Source organism: Sciurus carolinensis, chromosome 5, assembly GCF_902686445.1.
Source record: "Sciurus carolinensis chromosome 5, mSciCar1.2, whole genome shotgun sequence".
NCBI lineage: Eukaryota > Metazoa > Chordata > Mammalia > Rodentia > Sciuridae > Sciurus > Sciurus carolinensis.
Window position 1 is genome coordinate 167456108 of NC_062217.1, and position 18951 is coordinate 167475058.

Consider the following 18951-nt stretch of genomic DNA (forward strand, 5'->3'; position numbering starts at 1 on the left):
ACACAATGCTTAAGATTTTTAAAAACGGTATTGAACTACACTGAAGTATAAGTCAGACAAACATGTTTAAACTTTTTTTGGGGAGGGGTATCAGGGCTTGAACCCAGGGGTAACCACTGAACCACTTCCCTAGTCCTTTTTTGTATTTTATTTAGAGACGGGGTCTCGCTGAGTTGCTTAGGGCCTTGCTAAGTTGCTGAGGCTGGCTTTGAACTCTCAATTCTCCTGCCTCAGACTCCCAGGCCACTGGGATTATAGGAGTGCACCATCATGCCCAGCTAAATATTTTTAATTATGGTAAAATATACACAAAACCTACAATTTTAACCATTTTTGAGAGGTCAGCTAAGTGACATTAAATACCTTCACAGTGTTGTGTAACTGTCCCCCGACTCACGTCCAGAATTTTTCAACATTCCACATATACCTGTTAAAACAATTAGCTCTCCATTCACGCAAAAGCCCTGGCAACCGCCACTCTACTTCCTGTCTCTCTGAATTATTTGACTATTTAACAAACCACAAAAGTGGGCTCATAATATCCGTTCTTCAGAGACTGGCTTATTTCACAGGGTCTTTAAGGGTCATCCAGTGTGTCCCTCTGGACACACACAACGCTCCACTGTATGTATATGCCATCTTGTGTATCCCTCCTTGTATCAGTGGACGCTGCACTGCATCTACCTTCTGGCTATTGTGAATGAAGGCCGCCTCTGTCTAGTTTCAATCCTTTTGTGTATGTACCCACAAGCAAAACTGATGGATCATACGGTATTTCTAACTGCAGGTTTCTGAGGAACTATAAAACTTTTTTCCAGTGAAGTTGTCCCATTTTACATTTCCACCAACAATGCATAAGAGTTCCAACTTCTCCACATCCACTCTAATGCTTACTGTTTTGTTTCATTTTTTTTTTATAACAGCTAATCAAATGGGTATAAACTAGTATCTCATAATGGCTGTGATTTGCAATTCCCTAATAATTATATGTTATATTTTGTGTCAGCTTAAGCAATTTCTAAGATCCTCAGATAATTTTAATGTGTAAATAAATTTATTTTAAATTTTTATTTTAAACCCAGGGGTACTTTACTATTGAGCTGCAACCCCAGTCCTTTTTATATTTTTATTTTGAGACAGGAGCTCACTAAATTGCTCAGGCTGGCCTTGAATTAGCAATTCTCCTACCTCAGCCTCTGAGGTGATTGGAATTATAGGTATGCACCACCATCCCCAGCTTAAATTAATGTTAATGAATAATCTTTGGATATCTGAATAGTTTCTAAGTAAGAATAAACACCAAAATAACGAGCATAATTTAAAGTTTCTATACCTTTCCTTCTTATTTATATGTCCCCATATCTTTGGGTCATGTCAACAAACAGCCCTCTTGGCCACTTCAGCGTAAGTGTGCACGTACCTCTCGGTCTGCGGCAGTGCTCTCAGTGACCACCGCCCCCCTCTCTGGACAAGAGAAGCTGCGTGCGAATGACTGAGCCCACACTAACGGCAGAAGCAAGAGGCGTGCATGTGTATGTACGGATGGCACTTGTTTTTTACATCAGAAGTGAGTAGAACAAATCTAAAGTAAAGTGGCAGCTTGTCGAGGACATAAAAAGAAAGACTAAATTGGAAGGACGATAGCAAGTTATAGGACAGGGGAAATGAATTTTATTTGCCTTGCTTTACAATATCTGAGCCTGAAAAGAAGCCATAAAATACATTAAAATGTTGGCTCATTCACTCAGTTTTGAGGGACTTCTCCCTCTGGGATATTCTAGTCATTCCATTAAAATAATAAAGGCCAGGGTGATTAAGAGACCTGCCCAAGGTCACACAGCCAGTTTAGGAAAATGCCAGGAACAACCAAAACTTAGAATCTTCAGTTTTCAGCTCAGGGACACTGCTTCTGTGGTATACCACACGGGAACACGATCACAATGTGTTCATGTGTGCTGTTCAACACAACGAAGAAAGAAGTTTCAGCAACTCACCAAACCAAAGGATGAACAAAGAAATGTTTCCCAAATATGTATTTCTTAGGAATTTAAGTATTTCAAAGAACCCATGTTTTAGTCAGCGTTTCTGCTGCTGCAATCAAAAGACTGACAAAAACACTTGGAAGAGGAATAGTTTACTTGGGGGCGCACGGTTTCAGTCCATAGGTGGCCAACTCCATTCCTCAGGGCCCAAGGTAAGGCAGAATATGATGATAGAAGAGTGTGGTGGAGGAAGGCAGCTCAGGACATCACACCAGAAAGCAGAGAGAGATTCCACTTTCCAGATACAAAATATACACCCCAAAGGCCCATCCCAATGACCACCTCCTCCAGCCCTGCCACCTGCCTTCGGTTATCACTCAGCTACGCCCTATCACTGGATTAATCACGGACTGGGTTAGGGATCTCAAAACCCAGTCATTTCACCTCTAAATCTTCTTGCATTGTCTCACATATGAACTTTCAGGGGACACCTAATATCTAAACCATAACAAACCAAAAAGTCTTACTCTTAACACTTAAAACTTCAAACTAGAGGCACTGTAAAAAAATTTTTTAATTGAGCTTTATAAAGCTTAAGTAATTGAGAAATTTAATAAGTGTGTCCAAAATAAGAAAGAAACTTATACATAGGTAAAAATTAAGATTTTCTTTAATCTAATATTTCTTTATATTTTAAAACCTAACACTTCAATTAAAAAGACTTTTAGTAAAGCACTATCAAAATGGCTCACAAAGTAACAGAATCCCAAATTTCTTAATTCTACTAGCTAGTCAATATTTATTGAACACTACAACATACACCTAAAAATCTAGAGTTACTATTTTTATGTGAGTCCTTATTTAATGTCAGTTCAATTTGAGACTCCTGCTTTTCCGATCTTTTTATGGGGGAAAATACATCCCACAGTGACATTCCAAACTGAGAACTCAATGAATGCCAAGATCAAACAAGACTGACGTCCCCATGGAAACTAATCCACCCCAGGATTTACTATTCACACATCTCCTGAAGCATTCATGCACATCTAATGGGCAATGAAAACTGTCAAGGAAGATGACCCTAATTTCCAACACAGTTAAAAAGGTCCTTGGAGTAATGATGAATGCTACTACTTGCTAAAGGAAGACAGATCCAGCAAGAAGATAGCTTGAATGGACTTTGATTTTAAGATACCAGAACTAATCCAAATTCATGCAGAAAAATCTTTAACAAGATGATTTTGTGGTATTTAATGTTTGGTTTTCTATTCTAAGTGTGCTTTCTTTTTTCTCAGAATCAATTTTGATACTTTTATCATTTGGGATCAATTTCTAGAAAAGGCCCTCCAGTTGCTATCATTTCACTTATGAAATATACTCCTGCAACTTACATTGTCTTCATGGTGTCCAAAAACTAGTAGGAAGTAAGCTCATTCCTCTACTAACCAACCATAAGCTTGGAAGTACTACTCTGGCCAGAACATACCAGATCCTCTTGCAGGGCAAGGAACAAATGTCTTCAGTTCAACTGATTTCCTTGCCACTCGCCTAGCTAGCAGCCCTACCCAGTTAGGAGTGCACTCGAACCCAGGTGCAGGGAAGATAAGTCAAATTACAAACCCAGCGATCGCGCTCTGGAATTCTAATTAGTGCCTCTGGCCAAAGGCCTGCTCAACTTCTGACTCGCGTATGGGACTCAGCCTGAAAAACCAAGGACTGTTTCCTAACCTCCACGACTAGGAAAGCTTGTTCTTATGTCTCCACTTTTGCCCAGTGGATTAAGCCACAACCTAGCTTTCCCCTGCTCACCATTCAATGCCACTGGTGGAATGCTACCTATTCTTTAAGGATGTCTATGTCCCCTTCATTATTTCTTTCTGCACAGTCCCTAGCTCTCTAAACAGAGCTGGGTCAACCAAGCACTAGGCTAGAGAACAAATGAAGGCTTCCCCAACTCACAGCTCAATCCTCTTCCTAGCCTTCTCTTCACCACTCTCTGGAAAGCTGATTCTCAGTGCCCAGAAATTGTTCAGACTTCTTCCCAGTTTAATAACCCAATCTCCACTCCCCTCATCTTTCCACGAGCTTTCCAAGTTACCTTCATTTCTATAGGATCCAGTTTTGGGTAACAGCTGTCCTTTCTTCCACATTTTGTAGAATTCTGATTTTCAGCAAACTTACAAAATGGTAAAGCTATCACCACAATCCAATTTTAGAACATTTCTATCAAGCCCCACTGTACAACACTGCATTGCCCCTGGTCACATGTGGATACTTAAATTTAAGTTAACTAAAATTTAAAAATTCAAATTCCATTTCTCCATAGCTCAGCAGTATATATGACCACTGGCTACTGTGGTGCAGCGCAGACACAGAAAGCTGCTGAACAGCAGAGTTCTCACAGAAGCCCTACGGCTAACCATCAACTGGCTGGACTTAAGGACCCTCAGGCTACCTGTTGTCCATTGGTCCCACTCGCTTTCTGTTCACTCTTCCTCATCTTCTATTAAACTGAAAATGCTCTACCATTTAATTTTTTCTTCACTATGGGGTTATTAACTCTACCTCTTTCCACCTTTTTTCTTTCTTTTTCTTATGACTGCTCTAGGGCAGTGGTTTAAACAGGGAACCACTTTGTTAACTAGGAACACTTAGCAAAGTCTGGAAACATTTATGGCAACTTGGGCAGGAGAGGAGGTTATGCTGGCATCTAGTGGTCAGAGGCCAGAGGTACAGTTAGGCTTCCAATGGCGGCCAGGAGAGCTCCTCACAACCAAGACTTGCCCAGCCCAAGATGCCATGGGCGCCAAGCCTGAGAAGCCCTGCTGTGGGCTTTATCAAGTGCGCCTCCAACTCATCACTGTCTTCAAGTGGCGCCCCAGCTCCTCATTGCGCCCTCTCCTCCAGACTGTGCTATGGAGCACCCAGCTAATCTAATCTACCTCTCTGGGCTTGATTGTCCTCACAAGTAGACCATCTGTGAGAATTAATAATGCAGGCAAAGTTAAGCACAGTTCCTGGATGTGACAGGCGCTGACTTCCCACAGATTTTTTTTTTTTTTTTTTTGGTACTGGGGATTGAACTCAGGGCCTTGTGCTTGCGAGGCAAGCACTCTACCAGCTGAGCTATCTCCCCAGCCCTTCCCACAGATTTTAAGGTCCGGAAAGGAAAGAACAGAAAGCAGAGGAGGAGAGTAGACTAAGTGGCCCAGGTGCACATGTGGCACCGCTTGCTCCCAAGGCCTCGCCGGCCGCGGCTCTCTACCCATGAACGCGACGACAAGGCTGCGCCCTACTGGACTGGCTGGCAAAGTTTGACTCTAAAGAGAATTTCAAGAATCTTTTGGCCTCTGATATATAATCCCTTTTATTTACCTACATTTAATTGAAGACATCTGTAAGTGGTGCCACACAAAATGTAATTCAGACTCAGAAATGTCAATAAAAATGTCTGTAAGGCAGAGGTCCGATGTAAACCTAGCAGGGAGTGCACATCGGCAGCCGCAGAGCCACGCGGAATTAGGAGCAGAATGGAAATACGCGGCCTGACTTGACGAGGTGATAAAAGCTCTTTTCCCATAAAGCTTAATGAGCGCTATTAGTCTTCAGCTTACAGGAATGTAAAAGGGTCAGCTCCACAGAGGGAAGGAGCCGACTCTCCACACATGGTCCATTCAAATGACAACATATCAAATTACTGATGTAATTACTATAACCTGACAATTTCATTAGATTCATGTGGCAGTTAACTGTTTAGGACTTACAACAAAGAGACATGGTTCATTCATAGGAGCTATTGTAGACAAAATTAAGTTTAAAGTTAGCTGTATTTTCAACTGCAAGTCTCACAGATTTGTCTTTATCAGACTTAATTTTCTTTCCTTCAAAATTAGGTAGGCGTTAGGTATTTACCATATTTATAATTTTCCTTCTTTAGCTAAAACAAACTTAATGGCAAAATTAAACATTCTGAGACTTTTAACATTCTCCTGCCTTGGCTCTGCTTGGGCTCTCAGGTGTTGTGTGGTGCAAAAGAACAGAATCCTGGGCTCAGGGCTGCTGAAGGAGCGCTAGGTAGCTGCCACTCACCATGCCATCAGGCAGGCCTGTTTAAGTTCAAGCTGTGCAGCGGAGCAACTCAACTGAGCTGCCTTCTCCTAAACACCCTATTCCAGATCATGCCTCTGAGTTCTAATGAAACTGTGTGGCATGATTACAAGAACCACTAGACCCTAGATTCCAGTACCCTCTACTCATTGTGGGTCCTTAATTTGAGGAGTAAAACAATTTACCTTTTTGTAGTTGATGCTAACATTTTGTATATCTCCTTCTTTGATCACTATAAACTTTTAAAACACATTAACACTTGTATTTTTACCTCATTTGACTACTTGACAAAATCTCACCAAATTTTATTCAAAAGAAACAATTTTTTTATTCTAAAAGATTGTTACATTCAACTCAATAACTCTTTAATGACACTTTCCTCAAATTGCCTTTCTACTATATGTATTTTATGTACAAAATTATATATCCTTATATAATCAAATTAATTTTTGATCCTTTCTTTTGTGATTCTTCTACTGCTTCTATAGTTAGAAAGTGCTTCTTCAATTAAAGAACAGACTGTAAAATGAATATTGCCTTCAAGTTTCTTCCAGTTTGGTTTTTGCTTCACACCTAGTTCTTATTTAAAAATTCTATTTTTCAGGCATTGTGCTCATGTTTGTTACAAATCAACTCATTTAATTTTAATGATCTTCTAAGTATTATCTCCATTTTTAGATTAGAAAACAGCAACTCAGAATGCCATTACTATAATTCAACAATTTCATTAGATTCATATGGCAGTTAACTAACTGTATGCCATGTAAGTCTCTCATGTCAAAGCCCAGAATCTTTCCATTGCATTCTCTTTGCTCCCACTTGCTCCTTGGACACTGAATGTTTACAAAATGTGACCAAACCTGGATGGTACCAGTCTTTCTAGTTTAGTCTGTTTCCCTTAGGTGATTATGCAAACTGGCCACCAGGAGTGTTTCACATGCCAGGCTGAGCACCACAGCTCATATCAACAAAAAATCATTTCAATTACCACATGAACACAAGGTCACATAAACAGAAAATGAACAACCACCAGTATGTTGGGAGGTCAGTGATGGGCTTACAAAGGACACAAGACTGAGGCACAACCCTGAGGACCAACGTGGTTTCAACAAGCTGGGAACAGGGAAAGGAGCACAAAGTGAAATAAGAAATAGATGCAACAGGAGAGGCAGGAGGAAAGCGAGGGGCAGAGCTGGTGTGTGTGAGCTAAAGCTGGAACCCCGAGGGGAGAACACAAAATATCACAGAACATCAGCAGCACAGTTCACACCTGCTCCTATTTGTGGCCTCACTGGAGACACAGGAATGATTATTTGGAAAACTAAGGCTCAGAGAAGCTGTGATTTGCCCAAGATCATGTGGCTGATAAGTGCAGACATGTTCTTTCTCCAAGTCTTGCCCATCACCTACAAGTTTTCCTGCAACTGCAGCTCACAATGATACCTGGTTCTCTAAACATCTAATAGTTTTTCTTTATCTCACCATATAATTTCTGGATCCTCAGTTCTATATTAAGAACCAGGATGCGTGTTCAATGAAAAGAGCATGAAGCACCCCAAACCACGCCTGTGGGACAGGAAAAGCTCACTGCAAATCCCCGGCTCCAGTTCGGTCACCTCGTGCACTGTGAAATGGCCTCAACCAGGTGAGACCTCCTGGGTGACAGTTTCCGCCTGTGATTTCTCCAAGTCTCTTAACACAAGGTTAATTCACACAGAGTTAAATAAACAGTTATGGGAATAATAGAGATACAAGGCTATTTAAAGTGAAGGACTGTGAATTCTACTTACTGAAAAAGAAATGAACTTCAAAAGGAGCAGTGACCAGTTATGAAGGTAAATAGCTGTAATTTGTAGAAAATTCACAAAAAAATTATACTCATCCCATTACTATTACTGAAAAATGTGCTACTTCAAAATGATCACTCCTAAATTGTCAAATGCCTAATGAAAGATACCAATGTGATAATCAGTTAGCAATTCTAGTATGAAAGCAGTAACTCTTACCTCCAAAGGTGAATTGCAAAGGAATCTTGTGAACTGCAGAGGCAAATTTGAATAGATCAATTTCATCCAGTCAGTGGGCAAAAAAAAGAGAACACAGAAGAAGGAAAAATCATTATACAATTTTCCAGTAAAAGCATCTAAAGTAAACCCAAAAGTCTATATGAAATTAGTGTTTTTACACATTGTATGATTCCTCCAGAGGACAGGAAGTTCAACTTAGCCCACAGTAGATACCCAACTTTTAAAATTAGAGTGACTAAATATTCCTAAATATTTGTATAAAAGCAAATAAAGCACAATTAATCCCCAATTTTTTAAATTTTCTTTTTAGTTTTATGTCACAACCTCTCTCTCATAAAAATACCAAGTAAGGGGAATCAGCAAACTTCCTGACCCTGAATGCCACCAGCAGAGTTAAGTCACTGCCACAAAATAAGGACACAAACCACAAGGGAAGCCAGAAAAGGTGGAGACACAGATCTGACGACGAGAGAGGAGATGAGGGCAGCAGGAGCCTCGTGCCACTACCTGGCAGCCCTGCTCTCATCTCCCCTTGTTCTTCCCCTTCTTTTCTCTCAGCCCAGCAGCTCCCCCTTCCTCCCTTCCTTTTTGGCTTCCTCCCTCTCTCCCTCCTTCCTTCTCTCCCTCCTTTACCCTCTCTCTTTTTCAACACATACCAGGCCTCTAGAATACCACCCAAAACAGTGTTATATGCTGCTTCTCTCTCAGCATTTGAAGAAAGAAACAATGGGGAGGGGGTGACAAAGCAAACTGTAGGTTGGCTATGAAATGAGGACTGTCACATAGCCTCACAGGATGGTGATTCGTGTCTTCACAGAATATTTACAGAACCAACACTGCAAATCCTTTGAGATTTACAGTAATAATTAAATACCCAAGTAGTATATAAACTCATTTTTCTAAACACAAATTAACTACAATAAACTGGGCATGGTGGTGCACACCTGCAAATCCCAGTGACTAGAAGGCTAAGGCAAGAGGATCATAAGTTCCAGGTCAACCTCCACAATTTGGCAAGGCCCTAAGGACTCAGCGAGACCCTATCTCAAAATAAAACAAAAAATAGGCTGGGAATGTGGCTCAGTGGTTAAGCGACCCTGGAGTCAATCCCCGGTAACCTCCACCCTCCAAAAAGTTAACTATAATAAAATGCAGTGGAAGGCCTGTTCCCATGGACCCTTATATTCCTCTCCACAACAAAGTGGGCCAGTATTTACAGGAATACAAATAATTTGTGTTCTCCTTCAGAGATACACCTTGAGACATTTACCAGTGAAACCGTAGGATGCCTGGGATCTCCTACTAGATTACTATAGAAGGGGGAGGGAGGTAAGGTGAGAGTGTGAAGAAAAATCAAGGTGGTCCGTGATATTAAACTAGTGAGAAGAGGCGATGAGTATGTGAGGATCCATTATGTGATCATCTCTACTTTGTGAACGTTTAAGGTTTCTCATAATAAAGTTTAAAAATGTACTTCAGATATACCCTCCCCCAAACGAAATAAATATACTCCTAAAATATCACTAGTGCATTTCAAAGCCATACAATTGATTAGTATCAACTAGGTCCTAAATGACATGACATGTTAAAAAACAGAGAGACTCTAGAAATTTTTTCTTAAATATCCATGTGTAATTCTGATATATTAATGTTAAGAGAACATTCTGAGAGTGCAAGATATAACAAAATGCTAAGTCTTCATAATGCTGAAATGAAAGAGGTCATTTTATTTAAATTGAAAATGCAAGCTTTGCAGTCTTGGATTCTTCTATAGTAGCCCAAACAAGATAACCCCTAATCTTTCCCCCAAGAGTCACAAGTGCCAGTTGAAATACTAGCCAATTTCAACAGTGGGAAAAAAATGCAAAGCGTGGTGAATTTTTATTTTAAAATCAGAAATTCGATATTACATGGTTTCTACACTTTACCCCTGTAAGTGTGTGGTAACTATGTTACACAAACTTTTGAATTTATAAGTAGTTCTGTTCACTGGTAAATGATACACCAATTAAGACAGAAGCTACTTTAAATAACAAGAGAAGCATATAAATACTAAGAAAACTCAAGTCGCCTTGAAGCTCCAATAACTTACATACATCTTTGGCATGTATATATGTAATATTTGTGTTGCAGTTTTTTTTCAAAATAGAGTTAAAAATTCTCGTCTTGTTTGAACTGACAAAATATGAAATACATAAAAGTTTTCAATCCTGAAGCAGTAAAAACAGAATAACAAATCACAAGACACAGATTCACACTATTCCCAGGACATGAAAGATTTCAGAAAATGCTGCTCCTCCATCAGTACACCAATGAAACCCACTGCTATTTCATGTTTGACTTCAGTTGATTTCATAAGTCTCTCACAATGAAATTACACATCTTATGTTCGCTACAGATGCTTAAACCTTGAAAAATAACAATTATTAAAACAAAAAGTAATTGCAAATACATTTTGTATTTACACTGCAACTGACATAAAAACAGATACCTTTTAACAAATACTACTATCCAGTCTTGTCAGAGTAACAAAAAGACTATGGTCAATTTTTTATTTTGGAGGGATACCAGGGATTGAACTCAGGGGCACTTGACCACTGAGCCACATCCCCCACCCTCTGTTGTATTTTAGTTAGGGACAGGGTCTCATCAAGTTGCTTAGCACCTCAATTTTGCTGAGGCTGGCTTTGAACTTGAGATCCTCCTGCCTCAGCCTCCAGAACTGCTGGGATTACAGGAGTAATCGTCTGGCTATAGCTCAACTTTGCTGAGGCTAAAATGACTAATAAATAAAGTCTATTAAAAAAAAAAAAAGATATGTCCACAGTGAGGACCCATATTTATACCTCAATGCCATTTTTCTAATATGGCTGTCAAATAAGAAAAGGCAGAGTTAAAGTCTAAAAGATTCTGTTCAAGATATTTAGCATAATATTAAGAAAAATAAAGACATTAGCATATTTTACACAATTATCTTACTGATTTTAGAGATGGAAATACACTTCATCATTCCAGGAACAACTGAATATGGTCAGCAATATTCTTCCTTTTATTTATTTTATTTTTTTTTTTTAAATCAGGGATTGAAACCAGGGCCACTTAACCAGGGCCCTTTTTATTTATTTTAAGACAGGGCCTCACTTTTGCTGAGGCTGGCTTTGAATTTGAGATCCTCCTGCCTCAGCTTCCCAAGCTGCTGCTTATCTAAGGTGTTTCCATTAGTCTAAGTGGAATTCCAAGTCTTGTAACTGTTCCTATCAATTTTCCAGAATTTCCTTGCATTAACAAAACACTTCTACTGTCACAGTTTCTCACTGTGTGACACTTGCTATCTTATTATCAAGGGGCAAGTCCATTTCAGGTGTATTCTAATAAAATGTTTATTTGCAATTGCACAATTATTGATCTAAATCACATTTCAGTACAAAATTCCAAACTCTTCCATCAGAAATTTGGAAGCCTTAATTCAGTTAAGATCTTAAATTAGCCAGGCGTGGTAGCACACGCTTGTAATCCCAGTGGCTGGGGAGGCTGAGGCAGGAGGATCGGGAGTTCAAAGTCAGTCTCAGCAACTTGGTGAGACCCTAAGTAACTCAGCTAGACCCCGTCTCTAAATAAAAGTACAAAAAAAAAAAAAAAAAAAAAAAAAAAAAGAATGGGGATGTGGCTCATGGTCAAGTGCCCCTGGTTGCAATCTCCAGTACCAAAACAAAAAAAGATTCTAAATTATGTTAAATAACATTTTGGACTCCCTTCTCATACCCCCCTATAGTTTCTGGTACATTTTTACAACTATTTTTAAATTGGCTACTTTTTTAGACAGTGTAAAACTGAGTTTTATCTTAATATATCTCTCATAAATATATAATTCTCAGAAATTAATCTTATTTCACATAAGAAATAAAGTTCATCATTCCATATTTGGGGGAAAAAAAGCCTTCAGATGTAACCTAAAGACACAGCTAGCACCCATTTAGTCATCATAAGAATTAAGTCGGCACTTGAGGGAGTTAAAACTAAGGTTTGAGAATAAGGATCTTGCTTATCCCATTAGTGGGGAATAAGAAAGGTGAATTTAGGTGATTCTCTGAAATCATTTTTTAGAACTACTCCCTTTTCCATTCGCTAGCAATGTATCTCAAAGGACCTTGCACTACCTCTTCTGATTAGACCTAGAATCCTGGACAAAACATTAAGCTTCAATGAAGCTTAGGATGACAATGAAAATCTTCTTTACATTTTAATGTACTTAGACCTATGTCTTCTGAGTCAGTGAAAAGAAGAGTGAACGGTTTCTCAAACATAAGATGATTTTGGGCAAACCACTTCCTGGTTTGTGCCCCAAGGAAAGCCAGGCTGTACAGACACTCTAAAAAATGATTCCATGACCAAATATATTTGGGAAACACTGTATTCTAAGCTGCCTCACCTCTCCTCCTCACCTTCAAAACTTACAAAGTATACTCCGCAAGTTCACACACTTACAAACAAGAAACACTTGAACTTCAATTCATCCAGTTACTTGCAAAGTTACCTAAGGATTTTTGTTTGTTTTTAATTTCATGTAACATCTATTAATATTCTGCAGAACCTATTTTCCACAAAACTAGTTCCAGAAAAACACTGGTCCTTGCCAGAGCTGATCTGTTTCCCCCATCTGTACTCACAGGAACACCCACTGAAAATACTCAGTGTGGCTCTCAACAATATAAGAAAAATCCACTATAAATGTCAATGAATCACTGTTCTTTTTTCCCTTTAAGAGACTGGTTCAAACCCAGTGACACCTCTCTCAAAGGGATCCTCACAAGAATTAGCACCGAGGGAAGAAGTCACCAGTAAGGAAGAGCTCGTACCATTGAAGTACAAACCTGCTCCTGTCCCAGCAGACCCTCTGAGGAACATCTGTGTCCCCAGGTAGCCTTTTAACTTCTTGCAGAAAAACATCCAGCAGGTATCAAATCTAAGGAGCAACTACTCAAAAGGTACTCAGGACAAAACTAGGTATCACTTCAATGACACTAGGTTGGGCAAAAGAATTCAATCAGTGGCCCTGGGTTCAATGGATGGATGGATGGAAGGAAGGAAAGATGGAAGGAAGAACAGAAAAAAGGAAACAAGGAAGGATAGATTGACCTTGAAAAACTGAGTATCTTCCAAAAATCTGAAAAACATAAATTACGAATAAGTGGAAAATAATGCAGAACCTAAAAATCAAAATTAGCAGAAAAATCATAGTCAAGACAAAATTTGCTATTAAAAACATTTGGACAAGGTATTGAAAATAAAATATCAGCAATTTGATTATCAGAAATAAATACCTTATTATATTAATATGAACATATTAATAATGGCTACAGCTACTGCTCACAGACTTATCAGACCAACAGATTTCAAATAAGATCAAACACTCTCTCATCCTGCCAGATATATGTATTTCAAATAGTTTTTAACATTTTTAACATTAATGCAAATCCATGAAGCTTTAAAAGTATTTTAAGTTTACTTTGTTAGCTAAAATGCACAAGGATCACGTCTTATTCATTCATGCAACCCTCTACCATACAGAATGGAATGTACCAGGAATTAAATGTTTAAGTGACTGACTGAAATGAAAAAAAGCATTCCTCCACAGCCCACGGGAAGGAAATACGGAATGATTCGAAATATAATGATTTGAGCTATTTCTAGAATGAGTGTTACATAAAAGCCAACAAATGTATATATCAATACTTTACAGACTTACATAACTATATATTCCCTATTGCTACACATTTTTAAGGTAGAATTATCCTCTGGATAAATAATCATATATACAATTTTTTTTAACTTTTATAACTAACTACTGACTAGAAGAAAATCAACTGCTTTTTAATCATGCAGGTAGTTACCTAAAATTATTTGGCATAAAAAATGAATTACCATGGCAAAAAATGCAAGCTTTCCTTATTTAGACTAGTCGTCAATAGGCAGTATTGTTCACTTGTCAAGTCATTACCAGGAAGTCATAAAACTTGATGCTCCTCAGATTTAATGGAAAAAACCAGGCCTAAAATACAAAAGTTGAAGACAAATGGTGCTCGCAGCAAAAGTATTCCTATCAAATGAGCTTTGCACTCACTAAAACCTGCTTAGCTCATAGTAGGTAAAATTCTCAACACTCTCACGCAGGAAATTAAAAGCAGCTTTTACTTATTATGGCAGGACAACTGTCAAGTGCTTCTGACATCATTTGAGTTTTCCTTTTTGCTCATGTCCAAAGTCGCAAGAACACTATTTTCTTCCTGAGCAGTTTACAATTTGGCAACAGCTGAGTTCTCTCTCCAGCTGTTTCTTTAAAACAGTTAACTCAGCTGCTTGTCCATTCAGCTAACCCTCCTGGCCCTCAAGTTCATTCCAGACACTCTGGTGGGCAGTGCACATCTCTCCCCATGAAGCATCTCTACAAGATGGTGTAAAAAGCACAGAGTGTGCTATTGGTTTAGGTAATCCAATATACTAATTTATCAAAAGGAGTGACCTACTTCAACAAGCAGAAGCTTTTCCAAAAACCAGAAACACCAATTCTTCCTTGTCTCCAGTCCTGAGTAAAGCAATTAAGAAATACAATTCAACCCTTCACCAAGCAATGCCTTTTACATGTTTTACATGGCAAAATAGGATGAATTACTAAAAATTTTTAGTGTGCAGTGGCACGTGCCTGTAATTGGAGCAACTCAAGAGGCAGAGACAGAAGGATGGCAAATTCAAGGTCAGCCCTGGCAACTTAGCAAGACCCTGACTACAAATAAAAGAATAAAAAGGGCTGAGAATGTGGCTTAGTGGTAGAAGACCCCTGGGTTCAATCCCTGGCACTACAAAAAAAAAAAAAAAAAAAAAAAAAAACCTTGGGGCTGGGGACCTGGCTCAGTGGTAGAGCACTAGCATAGCATGTGTAAGGCTCTGGTTCAATCCCCAGCACCAAAAAAATCCCTTATTTTAAAGACTAAAATTACATGTTGGTGAACCAAACTGGTTTTAAATATTATACTTTTTTCCTTTGAAAGGACCAATTCTAATTTAACATTAAAATAGAAAACATGATCTTTCAATTCAAACAAATATACCAATTAAAATGGAAAACAAAACAAGGAAAATATAATTGTGTTCATAAATGCCAACTGCACGGACTCTGGAGAAGTACCACTGCTTTGCCCTTGACCTCGGAGTCTCTAATGATTCTTAGAGTGTACTACTATCTACACCTTAGTGACTGGAGTTCAGCCAGTGCTTACTTGACCAAGTTCCTTTACAAGATGGTATTACTTAATCCTCACAAGTAGCCCTGTTGTCCTGTCCCCTCACCCATGTTTATAAATGAGGAACCCGAAGAACAGAAGCATGAAGAGCTGGCAACCCGCTAACACTACACAGGTAGTAAGTGGGAGAGCTACGATTTAAGGCAGAAACGAAGGGAGTTCACACCACCCTGGAAACCACTCCGCCTTCACGGCCTCGATATTCTGACCCAAAAAGCATGGAATCATGTCTGCTAACACCTTCACGCCATTCAACCCAAATGATTTACCAAGCACATGTGCTCTGATGTAAGAGGTTAGTCAGGAGCCAACACCCATTCCATGCCAAACATTCCATCTGACATCGGCTGGCCTATGTCACTGTCCACTCCTCAACTCTCATAAAACATGACTATCCAAAAGTTCACTCTGATCATCATTGTTATATTGTTATACCTTAACTAGGGGTCAAGTACCAAGCAATTCCAGAATTTCAGACATATAACCAAAGACAAGACCCAGAGAAAAACAGCAAAGTTAAAAGGAAACAAAGGAATTTCCTCAGGCTATGCCCCACTCACAAGGAACCCCCTTCAGCTCTTTTTCCCATTTTCTTCTTGACTGTAATTTTACTAACAGTAAACCTGGTTCCCTAGTTTCCAAGCCAATAACCAACACTTCCACAAATTCACGCCTATACCTGCTCCACCTGTCCTACCATGCCTCCTGCTAACCAACTGCATAACTAACTCTTGGTGCTTACCGTGTAATGACTACCTCTGCCATCCCCACCTTCACTGCGCAACCCAAGTTCTACAAGGGCAAAGAATCTTTATCTGATTTAATCATGGTTTTGCTAAGCGAACCAAATGCCTCTCCAACAGTACCTGGCACATAGTAGTAAGTATTTTAAAAGCATCAAGAAACCAAAATTAGAAAGGGAACAATTCTAACACTCAGCAAGCTAATATAACAAGAATTAGCAACGAGGAATTTTCTGTACAGTCCTAGCAGTCAAGGGACTTCTGTAAACATGCTCAGAACCTCAGTACCTACCGTAAAGACGCATATGTAGTAAACGCTACATGTTTTTAATGACATGAATGAAATTTAATTCCAAAGTACCATTAGACAAAAATATAATGCAAAGACACAGGTATTTGGTCTACATATCCCTCTTAATTTGAAAAATATATAGAGTTCTATTACATTAAGCACATTTTTGCTTGTTTTTAAATTTTAGAAATTGATTAAAATTCATAAGTAATAACCTCATGTTTATTTCTCTTTAATTTGTATTATTTATCAATGCATTTGTACTGAGAATGTATTATAGCATGAATTAAGATTATTTCTTGTAAAAATTTTTAAGTTAAAATAACTTTATACTTTCAGTTAATAACACTGTTGAGGAATATTTAAAAAAATAAAAAGAATAGCAGGAAAGAGGAAGGCTTAAAGGTTACAAGAGCAACTCTGGAGAAAGTGTCAGTGAGATGGGCACAATGAAAAGGGCAACAGCAGAGCAACGCTTCTGGGAACGCGGGCACCAGTGCCCCTTAGCACTGTTAGAAGGCACGCAAGAACACGCTCCTCTGTGCAAAGGCTGTCATTTTAAGTTAGTAGAGGACACCAAATCTTAAAAGAAAAATGGTTCAATTATCTGGAAATGTCGCTTATGTTGAGAACTTCCATCATTAATGTCAGTTATTCAATATTATTTTGGCCAACTTTAGTTTTTTCATTTGCCAATCCCACGTAAAAAAAAGCCTAGTGTAAAAAAGTACCAATACATAATAGTCATAAAGTCATAAAGAAGAATGAAATTATAGCATTTGCCAATTAAAGGATGGAACTAGAGACTATCATGTTAAGTGAAATAAGCCAATCCCAAAGAACCAAAGGCCTAATGTTTTCTCGGATATGTGGATGCTAACACACAATAAGGGTGGAGGGAAGGGAAAAACAGAAGTTCATTGGAATAGACAAAGGGAAGGGAGGGAGGAAGGAATAGGAAAGACGGAATGAATCGGACATAACTTTCCTATGTTCATATATGAATACACGATCAGTGAAACTCCACATCATGTACAAGAAGAATGGATCCTAACTAGAATAAGGTACACTCCATGTAGGTATATGTGCTCTACTGTCATGTATATCTGAGAAGAATATTTTAAAATTTAAAAAATATTTCAAAAACCAAAATAAATAAATAAGTACCAAAATTTCTAGTCATTGTTCTGCCACTAACCATTCATGTTTCCTTGGACAAATTCTTCCTCTAAATAAGAGAAGTTAATCTAAATAGTCACCAGGAGAAAACTGTTTGATGGTATAATTTTGTGATCTAAGGCAGTTCAGGTAAGTGATTAACCAAAAGAAACTTTAAGAAAAATGCTTCCTGTGCTGGCTTTAATTCCACCACTCTGGATCACTCCAGAAAGTAATATTATGCTGGGAAAAACAGTACCTTTTCTCCCGCTAATTTAAGTCATGATTCAGAAACTTTGATAGCAATTGTCTCATCACAGACCATGCGACAAACTACAGCAGACAGCTGACTTAAGAGCTGCTCATAAAAAAGTGGTTTTGATAAATTATACTGATAATTTTCTAAGTTGTCTACTTTATTCAAGTTAGCCCTCGCCTTAAAAATATACCTAGGAACTGGGGGTCAACTCAATGGTAGAGTATTTGCCTAGCATGCATGAGGTCCAAGGTTCAATCTTCAGCAACTCCTGTAAAATACATTTTTTTTAATTTAAAAATGCTGAAAACCTGCCACCATACAAATTCAATTAATTATATGCCAGAATTAAATATTTATTAAATAGCACATGCATATACGTGATTGGTCTATACATAACTGAAAGACAATGTCAGTTCTTTGACACACTGAATAATTTTCTAAATTAAAGTGATTATTTTCACACATAGAGTAAAACTGAAGAAAAAGGAAACTAAAAGCTTCTTTTAGGTTAATTTCCGAAAATATTTAAATCTTTAACAAGCAAAGAATCATTCCCAATCATCACTTTAATGCATCAATGCAAATTACTTGTAACCATGTTAGAAGAGCATTTATGCACGCTCCTGGGCTGTGAACACACCAGCTCCACGGGAGGCAGAGTAAGACAGAAGGGCAACGCACTCCTGACTCACAGCTCCCCCTGGTGGCTGGAGGAAGACAACAGGCCCGGACTTCACTACCCTGGCTCCACAGGTCAGAGCGGACCCGCATTTCCCCACCTTTTTCACGCCAGCTGTCAAATGGTGTACACTTGACTACAAGAAAACTTTCTGCAAACAAGTGCTCCTCAGAAGGCCGTGTCCTTACTTTTCAGTCTGGACTTGAAACAGCTCCCTGGGAAAGCGCAGAACGAAGACGGCAGGGGAGCCATAGGACACTGGAGTGAAACCTAGAATGTGCTTTTAGGGAAAGGGAAAGGTATCCAAGAGGGTGCCCAGAATGGTTCTCTTCAGAGCGGTTCTCTTGGTGAAAGCAGGGGAAAACACGACTGTGCGTGCCTCTGCTTATTTTTACAAAAACAAAAG

The 18951-nt window shown here is 38.8% G+C and overlaps 1 protein-coding gene across 1 annotated transcript in view; it reads right to left on the reverse strand.

The window, feature by feature from the left end:
• The window catches only part of Ate1 (arginyltransferase 1), a 153044-nt gene that overhangs the window by 107194 nt on the left and 26899 nt on the right, over nt 1-18951 (reverse strand). Inside the window, 1 exon segment of the mRNA XM_047554000.1 lies at nt 8096-8128. Coding sequence (XP_047409956.1) covers nt 8096-8128 — 33 coding nt within the window.